The sequence below is a fragment of the Protopterus annectens genome, chromosome 4.part0, assembly GCF_019279795.1.
Source record: "Protopterus annectens isolate FY-2018-M chromosome 4.part0, PAN1.0, whole genome shotgun sequence".
Classification (NCBI taxonomy): domain Eukaryota; kingdom Metazoa; phylum Chordata; order Ceratodontiformes; family Protopteridae; genus Protopterus; species Protopterus annectens.
Genome location: NC_056733.1, coordinates 938,187,829 through 938,206,813, shown reverse-complemented (window position 1 = coordinate 938,206,813; position 18,985 = coordinate 938,187,829). Strand labels below are relative to the sequence as shown.

Below are 18,985 nucleotides of genomic sequence, written 5' to 3'. Positions count from 1 at the left end.
AATATCACAAGATACATTGACGTGGTCAATGCCCAAACAATAAACACACAGGGCTTGACCGTCTGAGTTGTGCATCTTATGCCCGCACTTATCACACTATTTAAATCCTGGTTTTACTTTATCAGGCATCATGGAAAACTACACTATGGTCCTAAAATAGAAGTTATGTACCTACCATGACGTTCCATGTTAGTTGTCTTCTTCTCGCCTTCTTTCTTGCTGGATGGGTTCGGAGCTGATCCTCGGCTCCGACTCGGCCACTCTAAAAGCTCGAGAGTTAGTTCCACCGGCTCGAGGCTCCCCTTTTATCCCACAATGCTAGGCGGTAATACCTCAGATCTCGTTTGTAAGCTAGGCCCAGCCAGGAAAAAAAAACAGAAACACTGGAAAGGGGAAACCCACCTCTATAAAGTGACAGAAAGAAGGTGACCTACAACCTGATGAGGGAAAATATACATATTACAGTATATACATATATACAAATAGAGGTGGTAGGAAAAAAAGGTCACAATCAAACTCCTCTAGGTCTGTCCAGGCTAGGGGGAAGGAGGGTGGGACGCAAGAAAGAAGGCGAGAAGAAGACAACTAACATGGAACGTTATGGTAGGTACATAACTTCTATATGTTAAGTTGTCTATCTCGCCTTCATTCTTGCTGGATGGGACCGCGTCCCTAGCACCTTGTCCTGGGTGGCCTATCGGAACAGACTCTTGAGTACAGTGGAACCAAAGTTGGCTCTGTGTCTAGAAGCTAAGTCCAACTTATAGTGAGAAATGAAAGTATGAGGAGTAGCCCAAGTAGCTGCAGCACAAATCGTATCAATAGGCAGCCTGTCTTGGAAAGCTATGGAAGTAGCCAAAGCTCTAGTTGAATGAGCCTTAGGTTTGTTTGGTAACTTTTGATGCCTAATCTCATATACAAAAGAAATCAAAGATGTAAGCCATCTGGAGAGAGATACTTTCGAAACTGGAAGGCCCTTTCTGCCTTCTGCATAAGAAGCAAACAATTGGTCAGACTTTCTGATTTGTTTGGTCCTGTCCAAGTAATACCTTAATTGTCGATGAACATCTAGCCAATGTAATTTTTGTTCTGACCTGTTGGAATAGTTAGGAAAAAACACAGGAAGGTCAATGTTTTGAGTTAGGTTTGCCGGAGAGGCTACTTTGGGTAAGAAGGATGGGTTGGTACGTAGGGATACCCTATCCTTATGAAACAAAAGGTAAGGAGATCGACTACAGAGTGCATGAAGTTCAGAGACTCTTCTAGCCGAAGTAATGGCTACCAAAAAGAGTGTTTTCCAGGATAGCAATTTCAATGAACACGAAGCCGCAGGTTCAAAAGGGGGGAGAATCAAAGATGTGAGAACCAAGTTAAGGTCCCAAGAAGGAGGAGGATTCCTAATAGGAGGCTTGAGAAGAAAAACTCCCTTCAAAAAAGCTTTGCAAAGTTTGTGAGACATGATGGCAGACTCTGAGATTCCAACATGAAAGTTAGATATAGCTGCCAATTGGACCTTAAGAGTAGGAGGAGACGAACCTGAGTGGAAAAGTTTGGCTAAGAAATCAAGGATCGATTGAATAGAAGCAGTGAAAGGGTCTATGTCCCTTCCCTGCGCCCAATAGGAAAAACGTTTCCACTTACTAAGATAAATCTTCCGAGTGGAGGTTTTATGGGAAGCTATTAAAATATCTCGAACTGAGTGAGATATTAGAGGAAGCCTGGCTAGGGTTGGAATTGGAGGAACCAAGCAGTGAGGTTCAGAGAGGGGAGGGAGCGATGTAACTGACCCGACTGATGGGTCAAAAGGTCTGGAACTGGGTCCAGATGCCAGGGTTGCTCCAACAGAAAACGGTGTAGAAATGGGAACCAAACCTGTCGAGGCCAGTAAGGTGCAATGAGGATCAAGGAAGCTTTCTGAGCGATGGCTTTCTGTATCAATTGAGAAATTAGTGGGAAGGGAGGAAAGGCATACAGAAGTCCCCGGGGCCAATCTTGGACTAGAGCGTCTCTGCTGGGATGGCCTGGTTGGGGAAAGAGAGTGAAATAATTTTCGCACTTGCTGTTTTGGGGAGTAGCAAAAAGGTCGCAGCAAGGCTGGCCCCACTTTCGAAAAACCTTCTCCAACACTGAATTTTTCAGAGACCACTCATGAGGCATGAGAATAGCTCTGCTCAATTTGTCCGCAATGACACTGGACTTCCCGGGAATGTGTGTTGCTATCAGAAACCGCTGAGAAGAATTCGCCCATTGCCACAGTCTGAGTGCCTCTCGACATAGGGGGTAGGATCTGGTTCCGCCTTGTTTGTTGATATACCACACTACAGACATGTTGTCCGTCTGAATTGCTATCATTCCTATCGGAAGAGAGTCTTGAAGGGCCTGCAACGCTAAAAGCACTGCTCTCATCTCTAGAACATTTATATGCAAGTGGCGTTCGTAAGGTTGCCATATGCCCTGGACCGTCCTGCCCTGATAATGCCCCCCCACCCGATCAGGGAGGCGTCCGTTGTCAGAGTAGCAACCGGAGGGGGAGGGACAAAGGGTCTTCCTAAGAAGAGCTGGGGGGATGAAATCCACCAAAGAAGGTGATTCCTGCATGCTTGAGTTATCACAATGGTGTGGGACATCGGAAGTTGTTGGTATGACCATTGTGTGAAGAGCATCCATTGTAAGATTCTCATGTGAAATCTGGCTAATAGAAGAAGAGGGATAGCAGCTGCCATTATCCCCAGTACTTTCAGGACCAATCTGACTTTGATTTTGTTGCTGTGGAAAAGAAGAGAGACTAGTTTGTGTATGTCTGCTATCCTTTGGTCTGCGAGTCTCGCTGACATGCTGACTGTGTCTAGATTTGCGCCTATGAAGGTAATAGCACGACAAGGCGACAAAACAGACTTTTCGCAATTTATTGAGATACCTAGCTTTCGAAAAGTGCGAAAAGTGTAGTCTCTGGCAAGTAGTAGAAGATGCTTGGTGGGGGCTGTAAGGAGCCAGTCGTCTAAGTATGGAAACACCTGGAATCCTTGACATCTCAGATGAGAGGCGACCTCTGCCATGCATTTGGTAAACACCCGGGGGGCTGTGGTGAGTCCAAAGGGCAGGGCTCTGAATTGAAAATGACTGGTTCCCAACCTGAAGCGGAGAAATCTCCTGGAGCGTCTGTTCATTTTTATATGATAGTACGCATCCTGGAGGTCTGTAGAGCACATCCAGTTGTCCTTCCCCAATAGGGGTAGGATGGACTGCAGCGTGACCATCCGAAATTTCGTTTTCTTGACAGACTTGCTCAAGTTGCTGAGATCCAAAATGGGTCTCCAGTCCCCTGTTTTCTTTGGAACCAAAAAGAATTTGGAGTAGATTCCGGATTCTTGCTGGTCTGCTGGAACTGGTTGAATGGCTCCTTTTTGCAAGCAACTTTGAGATTTCTAACACTGCTTGCTCCCTTTGAGCGGGTGGAACATTTGGAAGGGACTTTTTTGATTGTTTTGGAATGCGAAAGAACGGAATGGAATAGCCTTTGGAAATGATGGACTGTACCCACTTGTCTTGAGTTAGTGATCACCAGGCTTCTGGGTACAGTGATAATCTTCCCCCGACTGCCTCCGAAGGTGGACAGTCGGGCAACACCTCAGGGATGTTGAAAGGGCTTGTCAGAAAAGGTTTCTTGATTTGCCCTGGTTCTGCGGACCCCCCCCTGCCTCTAGGGCGGCGTCTACCATTATTGTTCCCCCTCTTCCTCTAGAGGGGAACCGACTCTGTGCGTCAGGCAAAGCTCCTTGAGATTGTTTGCGGAACCACATCTTTCCACCCTTCTGGCCCTTGGGGTAAGGCCTAGAAGGAGTCGAAAAATGGACTCTGACGGCAGAGAGAGTTTTGCCATCAGTCTCGCACCTTGTCAGTGTTTCTTTCACTTGAGGACCAAAAAGAGACGATCCATCAAACGGGGAGTTAGTGAAAGACGTCTTGAAGGGGTCCGCAAAATTGCATAGCCGCATCCAGGCATGCCGGCGTAAGGCCACACCTGTACCTGCGGCTCTGCTCGCTCCATCAGCCGCATATGAAAGGAGGCGCATGGAGGAGTTAGCTATCGAATTGAGGGTAGCCAGCTGAGCGTTCATCTTATCCTGAAAACCCGCAGCTGTTGGATCCTTTAACATCTCACTCGCTTCCTTGATCAAGTCTCTCTGAAGACGAGTGAAATGACAGAGGTAGTTCAGCGAACGCATCGAAAAGGTCGCTGACAAGAACATCCGCTTCCCGTACCTGTCCATAGACCTAGATTCTTTGTTAGGAGGATGGACAGGCACTGAAGGATCAGCTAGTTCCTTCTTGGTGGCAGCAGCTACCACCATAGCATCCACAGAAACTCCTTTAGTCAAAAATTGTTTGTCTGCTGGGGCCGTAATAAACTTTGAAGTTCTCCTGGGGGTGGGGTCCACAGAGTCAGGAGCCGTCCAGGCCTTTTTTGCTACCACCTGCATGAGGGGGTCAAAGGGGGGGACACCCAGGAGGTGGAAGGGCGAGCCGAATGCCTCAAGATACACAGATTCATCCTCTGAAGGGTTGAGGGCTGGCCAATTCCCCCTCTGTTTTAAGATCTCCAGGATGTCTGCAAAGGAGACATCTTCAGAGGGGGAACGGGGGGAACCTTCAGAATCCTCTAAATCCGTGTCAGAGGTGACAGACTCAGGTGAGTCTATGTGCTTCCTCTTGCACTTTCTCTTCCTAGGGGGCTCTCCTGCCAATTCAGGAGAGGCCTCGGAAGAGGAGGAGATCCCCACTGGGGATTCTTGAGGAGCTGGCTCTCTGCGGTCCGGGATGAGGGAGTGAGTAGAAATTACCTGAGGCACCGAGGAGGGAGGGGCGGACGGAGCCGACTGTGGAGTTGAACCAGGTTCCAACACACTCCGCATGACCTCGAAAGCACCCCTGTCAGGCAGAGCCAGAGGTCTCCGCTCCGAAAAGCTGAAAACCTCCCTCGGCACCGACAGTGATGGCTCTGAGGCCAATGTCGGAGCCGAACTCACCAACGCCGAAGCACCGAGAGGGAGAGCGGGGTCGGACAAGGGTCCGATGCCGCTCACCCCCTCAGAGCAGACGAGGGAAGTCCGGCGCCGAGATTCCTCCAATGAAGAAATCGGAGCAGATGATGGTGCCGAAGACAATTGTATCGGCTCCGACGCTGCCACAGTCTCGGGTCCGAAATGCCCCGGCTCCGAACTCAAAGGAGTCGGAGGAGGAACATTTTGAGTAATAGGGTTAAGCATCGACTGATGAGTCGGGCTCTGAAGCATTTGGGCCAGTGCCTCGGACTTAAGAAGTCGACTCACTACCCTCTGAAGGTCATTATCCGAAAGTCTCGACGACCTAGAGGAGCGAGACCTATGGCTCCGTTCAGACAGCAAGGGAGATGCTGGAGCCGAATGGACGGAGCCAAGAGACGGTGACCTAGACCTTTTCCTAGTTGTCGGTTCCGATAACCTTATCGGAGCCGACTCAGTGATTTCTAATACCTCGGCTCCGGCCGGAGCCGAGGAAACAGAAGAAATAAGTGTTCGAGTCTCATCGGCTCCAGCCGGAGCCGATGTTGTAGCAGACTTCGAAGCCCTAGGTGTCGACTCAGAAGCTGGAGCCGACGACCTAGTAGGCTTGGAGGGTTTGCCCGAAGATAGAGTCGGGGAACCCTCAGGTTTCAATAAGCCTCGTAAGATAAGCTTATTTTTCCTTTCCTGCAGGACTCTAGGGCTGAAGCCATGGCATACAGCACAAGAGTCCTGCAGGTGCAAAGGTCCCAGGCAGTACACGCAAGAAGTGTGACCGTCTGTCAGAGACATCTTCTGACAGCACGAGTCACACTTCTTAAAGCCTGAGACCTTTGAATCCTTAGACATTACTAAGATATAAAGTGTAATCACCACACAAGCACAAACACACCGATTACACTATCCAATAAAGAATTTAAACTAATAAATTAAACTAATAACTTTAGTTTTTTTGATCCCTACAAAAAAACACACATACACTCCACTACTAAAAAGGGGATGGAAGGGCCCGAAGGCCTAAAGAAAGAACTCCTAAGTTCTTGTGGTAAAAAGGGTGGAGAAACTGGAGGGAAAGGATAAAAAACTACTTAACTTTGGGAATTATCAATAAAAACTAAGTTAAAGGGGTTTAAATTAAGTTTTAGACTGCTCTAAACAAACTAACCTGAAGCCGGTTGGAACAACACACCTCGATCGCTGTAGCGGCAAACGAGATCTGGGGTATTACCGCCTAGCATTGTGGGATAAAAGGGGAGCCTCGAGCCGGTGGAACTAACTCTCGAGCTTTTAGAGTGGCCGAGTCGGAGCCGAGGATCGGCTCCGAACCCATCCAGCAAGAATGAAGGCGAGATAGACAACTTATCTACAATTTAACCAACCAAAACAACAACAGCAAGGTTAAAGGAGGAGTTTTTTTTTTTTTAAAACAGATAAACAATGGTATGAAAATGGCTACCAAAGGTAGAGGGTAGGATATAGAAATAAAGTACATAAATTTACAGACGAAAAGAAGATATTTAGGGAAACCTGACTAGAGGAAGGTAATGATATAGATAAATCACAAAAAACACTACACTTGGCTTGAGAGAAGGCTTGCATGTCTGACAAGGAATGCGGCAAACGAGATCTGAAGAGACTATGAGAGGGGCATTGTGGGTAGGTCTTAGCTGAGAGTTTTTTTGGCTGGCATGAGCTACAGCCATGTTGGTTCCGAGGACGGAACCGAAGTCCTAATAGTAAGGAATGAATAAAGATTTACAACATCAGATGTTTACTTCTAAGGTTAGCTGTGTAGAGGTGGAGATCATATAGCTTTGAGGGATGACTATTTTGTGATGGGGCAGACTTACTTTGAGTAGCTGCAAGACCTAGGTTATGATGGATGTTAACCACATCTTTAAGTGAAAAGACAACAGGGAATATGTATAAGGGTGTCTGAATTTCAGCCTTGTCTAGGTGAACGCTTCTTGGTTATAGTGTTGTGGGTGTAATACTTTATTTTAAAGACATGAATGATAGCAGATAAGGGGACTATTAATAGTTGGAGATGTACAGTGCTCGGGACATGAATGGGGTAGTTAGAAGAGTTGTATACACAGGTAGATGTTGGGAAGGTTTGAGGAATAAGAATGTAATTGTGCAGAATAGTAGCACTGTAGATGTGCAGTAATTATGAATGTAACCGAAGGAAATGAGAAAGGAGAAGTGAATTTGCAGAGTTAAAAAAATTATTTATATATATATATATATATTAAAACTAAGAAATTGTTAGAAGGGATGATGTGAAGGTAAGAGGAGAATAAAAGTCTGAAAACTGGGTGGGTGTTTAAAACAAAAAGTAGGACAGCACACTGCAATGAAGGCGTTAGACAGGAGAGGAACGAGAGAGAAGGATGGAGTATTAGAGACGCGAGGATAAGGTGACTGGGGGATGTCTATAGTTATGCGTGTGCCTTTAAGAGGGGAGGTAGGTAGGTGGAGTTCTGGGTGGAGACAAGTTCTCAAAAATGGAGTGGAATGTGTGATGCCAGGAGAACTGGCAGAGATAAGAGAGCATAGTGGGCAACAGCTCACACACCAGCAGGAGGTAATCACTGTGGGCATGCTCAGTGTGAACACGACAGAAACTGAGTCATCACACAGGTAACCGCTATACAGTTTTCCTCTGCTTTAAAATGTATTTAAAATAAAAAGACACTACTTTACATACAAAAACAATGCTTAGAACAGAGTAGATTTATAACTCTGAATGAATTATAAAGCTGTGATATTATCTCAGTTTACTGGTTGAAGTAAAAAGTGTTCCAGATTTTGCCCATTTGTTCCACATTGTGAGGGGCAGTGTTCCACATTTTGGAGATAGGAGACTGACGGCTATTTTCCCATCAGCCACCATTCTCTAAGTGTAAAAAATATTTTCTTCCATACCCTGTGAACTACCCATTCCTGGGGATGAATTTCTGACTTCATACTGTTTGTTAATCCAGCCATCTTTTCCTACAGTGATAAAAATCCTGGACTCTTAAAAGTCCTTCAGGTACCAGAACATGTTAGCTACGTCCTTCAGGCACCTGAGCAAGTCAGCTATGTCCATCTTTCCTTTCCTCACAGATGCGCATTAATGCACAACTTGACCTCTTATTACTTGGTCTAAGGTGCAACATTTGTTTTGCATTCCTATAAGACCAAGCCCAAGTGGCCCATTCATTGTGTGGGGTGACAGACGAGCATTTCTGGGGTAGGCAGGAGCCCTCCAACCCAATCATTCTTGCAGTCTTTTCATTCCCCCACTAGCAAGGGTCAAGTAATACAGACCAGGCCAGCTTACTGGTCCGACCCTGTCCATAGCACAGCACCCCCCTCCCGACTTCTTACGTGTCCTGCTGCCATGTGAAGTGCTCCTCAGAATGCTGAATCCTCTGGAGTATGCCTTCTGCAGAACAGCAACAGGCACTCACTAGACCTCTGCTCCACACATGTAAAATCCATCTCGTTCGAGGTCATTAAAAGTGGTCACCCCCCACTCCCCCAGGATTGACGAGCTGGCAAGGCTGCTCATCCCCAACCTTCCATGGTCAGCTCATATACACATCACACCAGAGTCACTATTTGAACCAGTCACCTGCACAATAGACAAAGCTTTTCACATCTATGCCACAAATATGGTTGGTGTAACAGTTTCACACTTAGCTATTTTAATTATTAGTTTTACTATTAGTTATTACTTTTTATTAGTTATTGTTGCAAAAGCTTGGAATTCTCTTCCACTAACTGGGAAAACTACTTCTAACCTACTTGCCTTTAAATCCATTCTGAAACACACGATTAACTCCTGGCTGTGGCACTGTGCCAATCCAGGTTAACCTTTTCTCTAGATCACGTCACACTGTCTCTCTCTATCCTCTTCTGAACTTCTTCAAACTGTGTCTTTCTTGTATATATCAAAATATAATGACTAGTTACCAAATATTGACAGCAATATGCTACCTCTTGGAACTATTGCAGTTATATTACTGTATACCCTTTTTTATTTGTAACTCTGTATCTACTTCTTGTAACTCATGTAATTCCATATCTCTGTATAATTTTTATTTGTTCAAAGTTTCTATATCGCTAATTGGAACTTTCCTCCCTTTTTGACCCAGTCATGACCATCCCGGTAAACAAATGTCAAACAAATAAATACAATATTTTGGACTTTCTCCACTGTGTACTTGCATTTTTGTTGACAGGCTGTACAAAACTGAATAATTCACTCTTCATGAGGTTTCACTAAATGCTTGCAGAAAGGAACAATAATTTGCTTTGTTATCCCTTTTCACAGACAGCAAAAATCCCATTTAAAGTACTGTGTGTGTGGGTCTAAACACCTCATCTACTTAAGAATACAGACAGAATGGAGGCAGTCTACAAGAAAATTTAAAAAAAAGTACAAAATCTGAATTCACAACTACACAAAGAAATTAAAGAAACACGATGCACAAATCTGCAGACTCATGGGCAGGAAATGCAAGCAGAGTCAAAATTCAGTGTACAGTCAAAGTTCAAAACGGGAAGACTACCAAGTATTTTGTTTTCAGTGAGACAATGGAAGACTGACAGAACCCACACTGTAAAAGTAGCCGAATCCAGATCCAGCTCCAGACAAGTGGAATACCTCAGGGTTCAGTCCTGGGACCGCTCTTGTTGGGCATCTACTTCTCTGAAGTACAGGTCAACACTAAGGGACTCTGGCTAACAAAGTTTGCAGATGACTGCAAACTGGGAGCCATTATTGAATCCCCAAATGATGCGGGTATTCTACAAAAGGGCCTTACAGAAACAGATGCTTGGTGCCAGAGCCATGGGCTCAAGCTCAGTGCCAAGAAATGTATAGTGATCCCCTTTGGGAAAAAAACATGTACCCGTGAATTACCACATAGGTGGCAGTACACTAAACACAGAAAGTGTGATAAGAGACTTAGGGACACAGGTGGACAGTGGTCTCACCTTCGATAACCACATCGCCATAACAGTCAGGAAATCCTTCTATATGGAACACCTCATCACTATGGGCTTTTCATCCAGAAAAAAGGAGGTAATCACTGTTCTCATCCGTCATTAGACCCATTATAGAATACAACTCCCCATTTGGTATGTACCTCTCAAGACATCTACAACAACTGTGAAAGGACGCAGAAATACCTCACTAAAAGAATCACAGGCCTAAAGCAGATGCCCTATGCTGACCATCTAAACAAACTCCACCTATACTCTGTCGCATATTGTCTACTCAGAGGCGATCTCTGCTTAACATACAAGGCCATGTCAAACCCAGAGCTGTTGGACATGCTACACTTAAAGAAATCCCAATCCATCAGAGAGACACGCTCCAGGATCTAAACCTTGTCATCACAATGATCAAAACATGCTGGAGGGATAGGCTTCTGACCAAGAGACTCCCCAGACTCAGGAATGTCAAGCAGAGTGCCTCTCTGGCCCTCTTCAAAAGGAACCTTGAAGATTGGATGGGAGATGGGATATTCACCCAGAGGATCACATCAGTCACCTTGCTAGACAGGGATCCAGGAAGTAAATACTGTGGGAAGAAATAGCCAGGGAATTGTTATGGCTAGGCTTGCATAGGCCCTAGGGCCGATAGCCTAGTACCAACCTATGAACTAACTTCTGAAATAGGTTACCCAGTGTAAACAGCAAGTAGAAACAGAAAGAAAGGCAAAACTGAAGGAAAGTAAAATCAGTCTGTTGTACATCCAATAAGAAAATGTGGAGAGACTAGAGAGGTCAAATAGTTATCTGCTGCACAAATAGAAGTGTGTGTGTTTGTGTCTGTGTGTATGTGTGTGTGTGTGTGTGTGTGTGTGTGTGCGCGTGTCTGTGTCCCTCCCCACAGACCAAATGGCACTTACACCGACTGCTGCTGCTGTTAGTTTTACGTACAAACTACATTCAGTGTATGTGCTCCACAGTTATGTGTGCGAGTCCGAGGAGCAGTAAGGAATGTTTGTGTTTACTGTTGTCTCTGAACTATGGCTGCAGTTGGGCTGCACAGTTTTCTGCAGTGGAATACTGCAGACAGGAAGACACAAAGATGATCAAAAGTGAAATCAGTTCATCTGACAACACATTCATAACTTGTTCTCACATTTACCTTGTCTGCAAGTTACCTTTTGTGTGCTATGTGACCTATATTCTGTATTAAACTGTGTTAAGTATATCTCTGTCTTACAGGCTGTGACAGAAAATGGTCCACTGAGATTAGGGCAATATCCTGATTAACAAATGTAAAATAAAGTGACAGTGATTTATTTTTTATTTAACAGTCTTGAGCCTTCTTCCATGGTCACGCAAATGTAAAATTGGTACATTTAAGCAAGGAAGGCCTGGGACAAATACATGAGGGCATGTGTAAGGAAGTCTTGTTCTGTCTAGTTTTGGATGACAGTAATATCTGGCATACAGCTGGACAATGCTTATGCATTATTTCTGGTAAATAACAGACTGCATGCTTTTGGTGGTGGTCTGCTCTTGTGTATCCTATTTACTGATAAAGTGAAAAAAGGAAATACAAATTAGAGTAATGTAACATGAGGGACTCAGTTGTACCTGTAAGCTGTTTTTAAAAGACTTGAGACTGATGTCAAAGAGAAACCAAAGTTTGACCTACTTTTAACTACTGAAAACCATGAAAACAAATTTTTGTGTATCCAAAAAGCCAGAGGGTAGTTAATCATTAAAAACAGAAAGCATACCGTACCCACAGGTTGCCTGTATCTCGGACATTGCTCTTGTGTCTTACGCAGTCTTGAAGGACCTAAAAAACAATACAGTTTTGTCAGTAAAGCCCCAACTTGGTATTGCAGTGAGAACATTTCACATGGTACAGAAGTGAAAAATGCATACATCAGCAATGGTTCAATGGGAACCACAACATAACCTTTAAAGGAAAACTCCTCCCTCTCCCACATTTAACTCAATTCTTAGGTTTATTTTTCCCTACAATATGGTTCCAGTATTTTGTAGGTGACAGAAACCTGTGTGTACTTTTTACTTTTATTTCCTTGCACTGGAATCAAAGGAAGGGAAAATCCCACCTACTTTTTTTTTTTAAGCTTAACTTCTCACATATTTTGCAGAGGAGTTTGTCTCCGCCTGCACAACATATCGTAGACAATTAAATCTGTAGTTTACCCAGTCAGGTACTGCTGTCAATCTTAGATGGGCAATTAAACCTGCTAATGTCAGGAACACAGTAGCTATTAAAAAAAAAAAAAAAAAAAAAGACAGAAAGCTGTGGAACTGTTTTCCACTGTTTTTATTGCAGAGAGTAGGAGAACTTAAGACTCCCCTTTCATAGCAAAACAAAGCAATTCGATCAGTCAGGGTTTAAAGGCAACTGTCAACTCTTCTGACAAATTTATGTAAGCAGCAACACAGTATTGGAACGCTAAGCTTTAAATTGTGGCTATTTACAATAGTTTTATATGTTATGATAACTTAAATGCAGTATCAAGGATTTCTGTGACATTTACAGAAAAATTAGAAAATATTTTTTCTTATAAAGTATCAACACATTTACCATTTTCTAGGACCCCCCCCCCCCCACACACACACACACACAGAACAGAACAGAACTGCTTTTTTGTGACATCCTTCAAAAGAGATCCATATCTGGTACACGCTGATCCATTGTAAGAGATTCCCACTGACTGAGTCAGTCTTTACATTGTTAGAGTGTACGAGCATTTTGTAGTCCACAAAGGAAATGTGACCATTGATGCAACCATGATATACAGCTGAAATTACTTTAATGTACATTTACTATGTGCTTTTACAGAAAAACATTAAGAAAAGGAAATCAGAAGTACTTAATTGTGTTTTAATGCACGTGCATGCATGCACACACAGTCAGACGTGCATTTAAACACAGTACTGCATCCCACATACAGTATTCTACAAGCTACATACATTTTTATAGATTCACACACAAACATCTATATCTATAGATATATATACACGTGTGTGTGTATAGACATACACATACACTTGCACAAAGTTTCCATTTTGATTTTTCTTTAAAAGGACATGAAGTGCACACACAGGCATATAACCTACGTCTCTGTTTTATACACACACATACATACATTCATATGTTTTTGTACACGTACTACAATGTATCTATACACGTACATATACATATGTTGTTCTTCTTTCAGCTTTTCACGGTTAGGGGTCGTCACAGCGGAACTCCGGTCCGCTAATGAATGGCAGTAGATTTTTATGGTACCAAGGTGCCAGCTCAATGCCCAACCTTCAACGAAGGCATGCCCATTTCACGCATGTCTTTCGAATGCCACTTGACCGCGGGGAGGAATTGAATGGGAGAACCTCTTGCTGTGAGGTGACAACGCTACAGCTGCACCACCGCGGCTTCACACACACACACATATATATATATATATATATACACACTACACATTATACACATATGTGTGTGTGTGTGTGTGTGTGTGCACGTGCGTGCAATATGGGTGCATACAATTTTTTTTATAATTACCTTAACGTAACAGATTTAAGCATTATTAATGCATACGTTCTAGTAAATATTGCTTGATGTTTTACTTATTTATTGTCATACACTGGCTGTGTGTTGTACATGCAATCTTTGTCAATATCTTTATGTCAGTACAGTAAACTCTCAGTTAACCGGCACCCATGGGGATTGGTAGATGCCGGATAACTAGTTTCTAGTTGCTTGAGAGTTACTATTAAAAATAGGCCTGACTAATACTGTACCCTATACTATCTGTTTGGTTTGACTTGTTCTTACGTTGGGGAGAGAGGGAATTTATTCCTATCTTCCTTTTTAAAACTCTAAAATTCTAAAAATGTAAGGTATGTTTCTGCTGGGGAGGGGGTGCAACACATGAAAATTGTTAACTGAGAGTTTACTCTATTTTTTTACTTTGTATTGCTAAGTGTATTTATTACTTGTTATTATGTTTGCCAGTGTAGCCCGAGTTGTGACTGAAAAGGGTCTTGGGACCAGTTCACTTTCCTTGTTACAAAAGTATAAATAAATATGAAATAGAAAAAAAAGGGGGGGTGAACAAGACAGAAATGATGAAGGAACTAGTAAAGCACATTTTAATTCTGTGTCATTCATAAGAGAAAAAAACTTCTCACAGAAAGCATTAGGAAGTAGCAGACATACTTGATCTGGATTCCTGCTACTTGTCACCTGTAAATGCACAGCAAGGATCATTTACTGCAGTGAGTTTTTACAACCTCACCATGAGAGTGTGAGGGAAGGTCAATTCTTTCAGAGCTACAAAAGAATCCTTTTACAAAAGCCTGTTATTTACCTACTTTCTTTTGCTGGAATAGCTAAACACTATTTATAGCATAGAACAAGCTCTAATATATATATATATATATATATATATATATATATATATATATATATACACATATATAGATATATATGAAGTTTACTCAGGGAAGCACAGTAGTAGTTTTTCAGAAGGTGTGTTTAGATGACAGTGCTTCAAAGTCCTGCCATTCTATCTTAATGGCATGAGAAAACACCAACACTGCCTTATGTCTAGTATGACTCGTGTAACGATGACTTGAAATGTATTCTGGGAAAAAGGAATGAAAGCAAGAAAAAGTACAGTTGTGTAGCTACCATAAATGTAGATGTTTGAGTGTATTCACTGTTGCAGTCATTACACTTGGGTTATCCTGCTGGCAGGCTACCCGCAGTCGGCCTGAATTCCAAAGTCCTGGTCCGGCGTCGGTTGCTGTCGTCTCTTCCCTGATGTCAGTGCGCCAGGGGTATAAAAGATGCAGCCGACGCCATTTTCTTCAGTTTTTCTTGCCCCAGATGTCAGGTGCCCCCAAAAGGGTAGGCTGTAAATATTATGATCATAAAAAAGCATGCACATAACCTTCATCTACAAGCAAATACACCACCTAGGTTGCATAGAATAGAGAGGTACAGATAAGTCCCAGCAAAGAAAAAAGGGGGATGGTGGGAGGGTAACCTGGACTGCAACAGTGAATACACTGGAACATCTACATTTATGGTAGGTACACAACTGTACTATTTTCATCGTGTTTCACTGTTGCAGTCATTACACTTGGGTTGAATCCCAAAGCTGAGGTTGGGTGGCTGGGCCTAAATAGAGTTTGGAGTGGCTATGAGGCCCTGCAGAACTGCAGTGGAAAAGCCTGCTCTGGATTTAGAGTAGAGAGGTAAATGGTAGTGCTTTGTAAAAGTGTGCACTGAAGTCCATGTTGCAGCCTCCAAAATGTCCTTGGTTGGTACTCCTCTGAGGATGGCTGCTGAAGTGGCTGCTGCTCTGGTAGAATGTGGCCTAATGCCCTTGGGCACTGATTTGCCATGTTGTGAATAGCAGAAACAAATGCACTGGCCTATCTATTTTGAAACAGTCTGCTTTGAAATGCCTTTTCCTTGCAAACCTGCAGCATATGCCACTAAGAGTTGCTCAGTCTTTCTGAAGGCTTTAGTCTTGTCTAAGTAGAAGCATAGCTGTCTGTGTATGTCCAAAGAATGCAGAAGTCTCTCTCCCAAAGGCAGGCAAATGTATGGTTTGATTAAGAGCCACGCTGGACACTACCTTAGGCATAAATGTCGGGTTTGTCCTTAGAGAAACCCTGTCCTGATGGAAAATAATAAAAGGTTCCACAGCCATTAGTGCCTGTAACTCTGAGACTCTTCTTGCTGAAGTTATTGCTAGGAGAAGAGCGGTTTTCCATGACAAATATTTTATCTCTGCTGTATTGGCTGGCTCAAAAGGAGGCAGTGTGAGTTTTTCCAAGACAAAATTGAGGTCCCATGCAGGTATTGGAACTCTCCTTGGAGGTCTAATGGTTTCGGCCCTCTGAGAAACTGTCTTAGCAGTGGATGTGAAAAAATAGGTGGGTCCATATTGTAATGAGCTGAAATGGCAGCCGCATGGATCTTAATTGATGAGAAGGATAGGCCTTTGTCCAGCATCTCAGTTAGGCATTGCAAAATCTGAGGAATATTTGGTACAAGCGAGTCAATTCCCTGCGCTTGGTTCCAAGCACAGAATCTCTTCCATTTTTCTGCATAAGATTTTCTGGTGCTGGGCCTCCTGGCCTCCAAAATAACATCCATAACTGCTTTAGAGAAAGGTGTGTTCTGAATGATTACATTATCTGCCATGCAGCCAGATTTAGGGTTCTGAGTTGGCTGTGCAGGATCTGATTGTTCTGTTCGGTCAGCAAATGAGGTATTAGAGGCAATGTCCAGGCTGGACCTTGAGACAAGCTCTTTAGGATTGGGTACCAGTGCTGGCGTGGCCAGTCTCTGGCAATCAGTATCATTTTTAGCTTCTCTTGTCTGACCTTTAGGAGTAACTTGGAGAGGAGAGGCAGAGGAGGGAAGGCATATAACTGTAAGGGCTTTCCAGCTGAATGAAAGGGCGTCCACTTTCCATGCTTGCTTGTGATAAGTCCGAGTGCAGAATCTCTTGTAGCTGGCAGTTGTGAGGTGAGGCGAATAGATCTATGTCTGGGCATCCCCATTTCCCTGTTATCATGTTGAAGATTTGTGGATCTAGTTTCCACTCGTGAGGATCCATGAGATTTCTGCTTAGTTCGTCTGCCAAAGTATTTGTCTTTCCTGGCAGGAATTGTGCTTGCAAATGTACTTGATAAGTCAATGCTGTGTTCCTCATAGCCATGGCTTGTCTGCAGAGGGGGTAGGAATGTGTGCCCCCTTGCTTGTTTATGTACCACATGACTGTAGTATTGTCCGTCTTTATCGGTAGTTGTCCTGGATGAAGTAGGTCCTTGAAGGCTGTCAGGGCATTTTGTACAGCTAGCATCTCTTTCTGATTGATATGAAGATGCATTTGGTTTGTGAGCCATGTGCCCTGAATACATTTTCCTGCCATGTGTGCCCTCCAGGCATAATCTGATGCATCTGTTGTTAGGGTCTGCCTGGCAGTGGGTAAGGTGAATGGCTGTCCCTTGTTGTGGTGACAGGCCTGTGCCCACCATTAAAATTCCTGTTGTAGGCAGGGAATGAGAGTAATTACTGTTTCCAGGCTGTGGCAATGTTGAGTCCAAACACTTTTTAGATACCATTGTAGTTTCCTCATATGCAGTCTTGCATATGGAATTAGTAGAATGCAGGATGCCATGTAGCCCAGAGCCTGCAGAATTTTTCTTGCAGATAACTGGGTCTTTGTTGCCATGTCTTTGAAGTAAGAAGTCAGATGCCTTTGTTTGTCTGGTGTGAGATAAGCCATCTTGGCAGTTGTATTTAAGCTTGCATCCAGGAATATTATCTCGAGAGGGTACTAGTTTTGATTTCTTTTCGTTTACTGTGTACCCTAGGCAAATTAGTAATCTTTTTACAAACGCCAGATGCTGTAGTAGAATATCTTTGTTTTTTGCTTGAATAAGGCAGTCCAAGTAGGGATACATTTGAATTCCTCTTTGTCTGCAAAATGCAATTACTGGTGCCAGGCATTTTGTGAAGACCCTGGGCACAGCAGATAAGCCAAAGGGCAGTGCAGAGAATTGATAGTGCATTGAGCCAACTATGAATCTGAAGTATCTTCTGCAAGACTGTCTGATTGGGACATGCAGGCATGCCTCTTTGAGGTCCAAAGTTACGAGCCAAGCCTTCTTGTCCAGCATGGGCAGAAGCTGCTGTAGAGTCAACATTCTGAATTTTGGGACGTCCAGAAAAGTATTTAGAATAGACAGGTCCAGAATTGGTCTCCAGGCTTTGTCCTTTCTTGGTACTAAGAAAAGTCTTGAGTAAAATCCTTGTCCCTGCTCTTGTTGTGGCAATGGCTGAATAGCCCTCATGTCCATGAGAGATGAAACTTGTTTTTGTGCCTCTTGCCACTGATTGCGTGGTAGGTCTGGCATACCTTTTGCCTTTGGAAGGGTGAGAAAGTGGAACCTGTAGCCCTGAGAGACTATACTTAAGACCTATTTGTCCTGGGTGATCTTGTGCCAGTTTTGTGAAAAAAAGTGCTAGCTTTCCCCCCTAAGGGTGCTGCCAAAAAATAAGTGCTTGGCATTGGCAGAGGGAAGTCATTAGGACTGTTTTCTATAAGGCTGTGATTTGTCTTCTCCACTTTTGGAGGCAGAAGCATCCCATTGTTTGGGCCTGTATGAGCCCTGGGGCTGTTGCCTGCCTCTAAGGCATCTGAATCTGCCTCTTTGTGGTCTGTCTGACACTGGAAAGGACCAATTCTTAGAGGGCCAGATTCTGATAAATCTGGGTGGCTGCACCTGTAAGAAATCCTTTACTGTTTGCATAGATTTTGCCTTGTCCTCCATTTTCTTCAGCACCTCTTCTGCCTTAACACCAAACAAAGTAACATGCTGTAATGGAGCATCCATTAATTTTGCTTTAACATTATCAGGCAGATTCTGTTCCTTTAACCAAGCATGCCTTCTAATAACAGAACCTGTAACAGCGGCCTTGCATGAGGCCTCCAGTGAATCATAGCCACATTGCAAAGTATGTTTTCCCACTTGTTCAGCTGCATGCAATAAATCCTGCAAATCTTTGTTTTCAGAACATTCAGAATTTGTCAGGATTTTTTGTTTTAACAAAGACATTAAGTATTGCTGATATTTGAGCATATGAAACTGACAATTTAAAGCCCTTACAGCCAAGGTAGCAGAAAGTGTACACTTTTTTCCTCCATCTGTCCAAAGCCCTAGAATCTCTATCTGAGGGGACAGGGTTTTTAGCAGAAGCAGCCTTGACCCCTTTGGGACCCTGTGAGATAGTTTCTGGGTCAGCAGCCAGGTTTTTGTAAAGAAATTTATGGGAGTCTGGAACCCTGTAGTATCTGTCCGGCTTAACAGGGGCAGGAGGTAAAGAGTATGGAGGCAGGCTGGACTCTGAAAAAACATCATCT

General features: G+C 43.5%; 1 protein-coding gene across 2 annotated transcripts in view; it reads right to left on the bottom strand.

Annotated features, from left to right (window-relative positions):
* HIP1R (huntingtin interacting protein 1 related) overlaps positions 1-18,985 on the bottom strand; it is a 2,955,354-nt gene that overhangs the window by 2,042,869 nt on the left and 893,500 nt on the right. For both annotated transcript variants that reach the window (XM_044068914.1, XM_044068915.1), the window contains exon 4: positions 11,800-11,856. In XM_044068914.1, the coding sequence (XP_043924849.1) occupies positions 11,800-11,856 (57 nt within the window). The remainder of the gene's footprint in view (positions 1-11,799; positions 11,857-18,985) is intronic.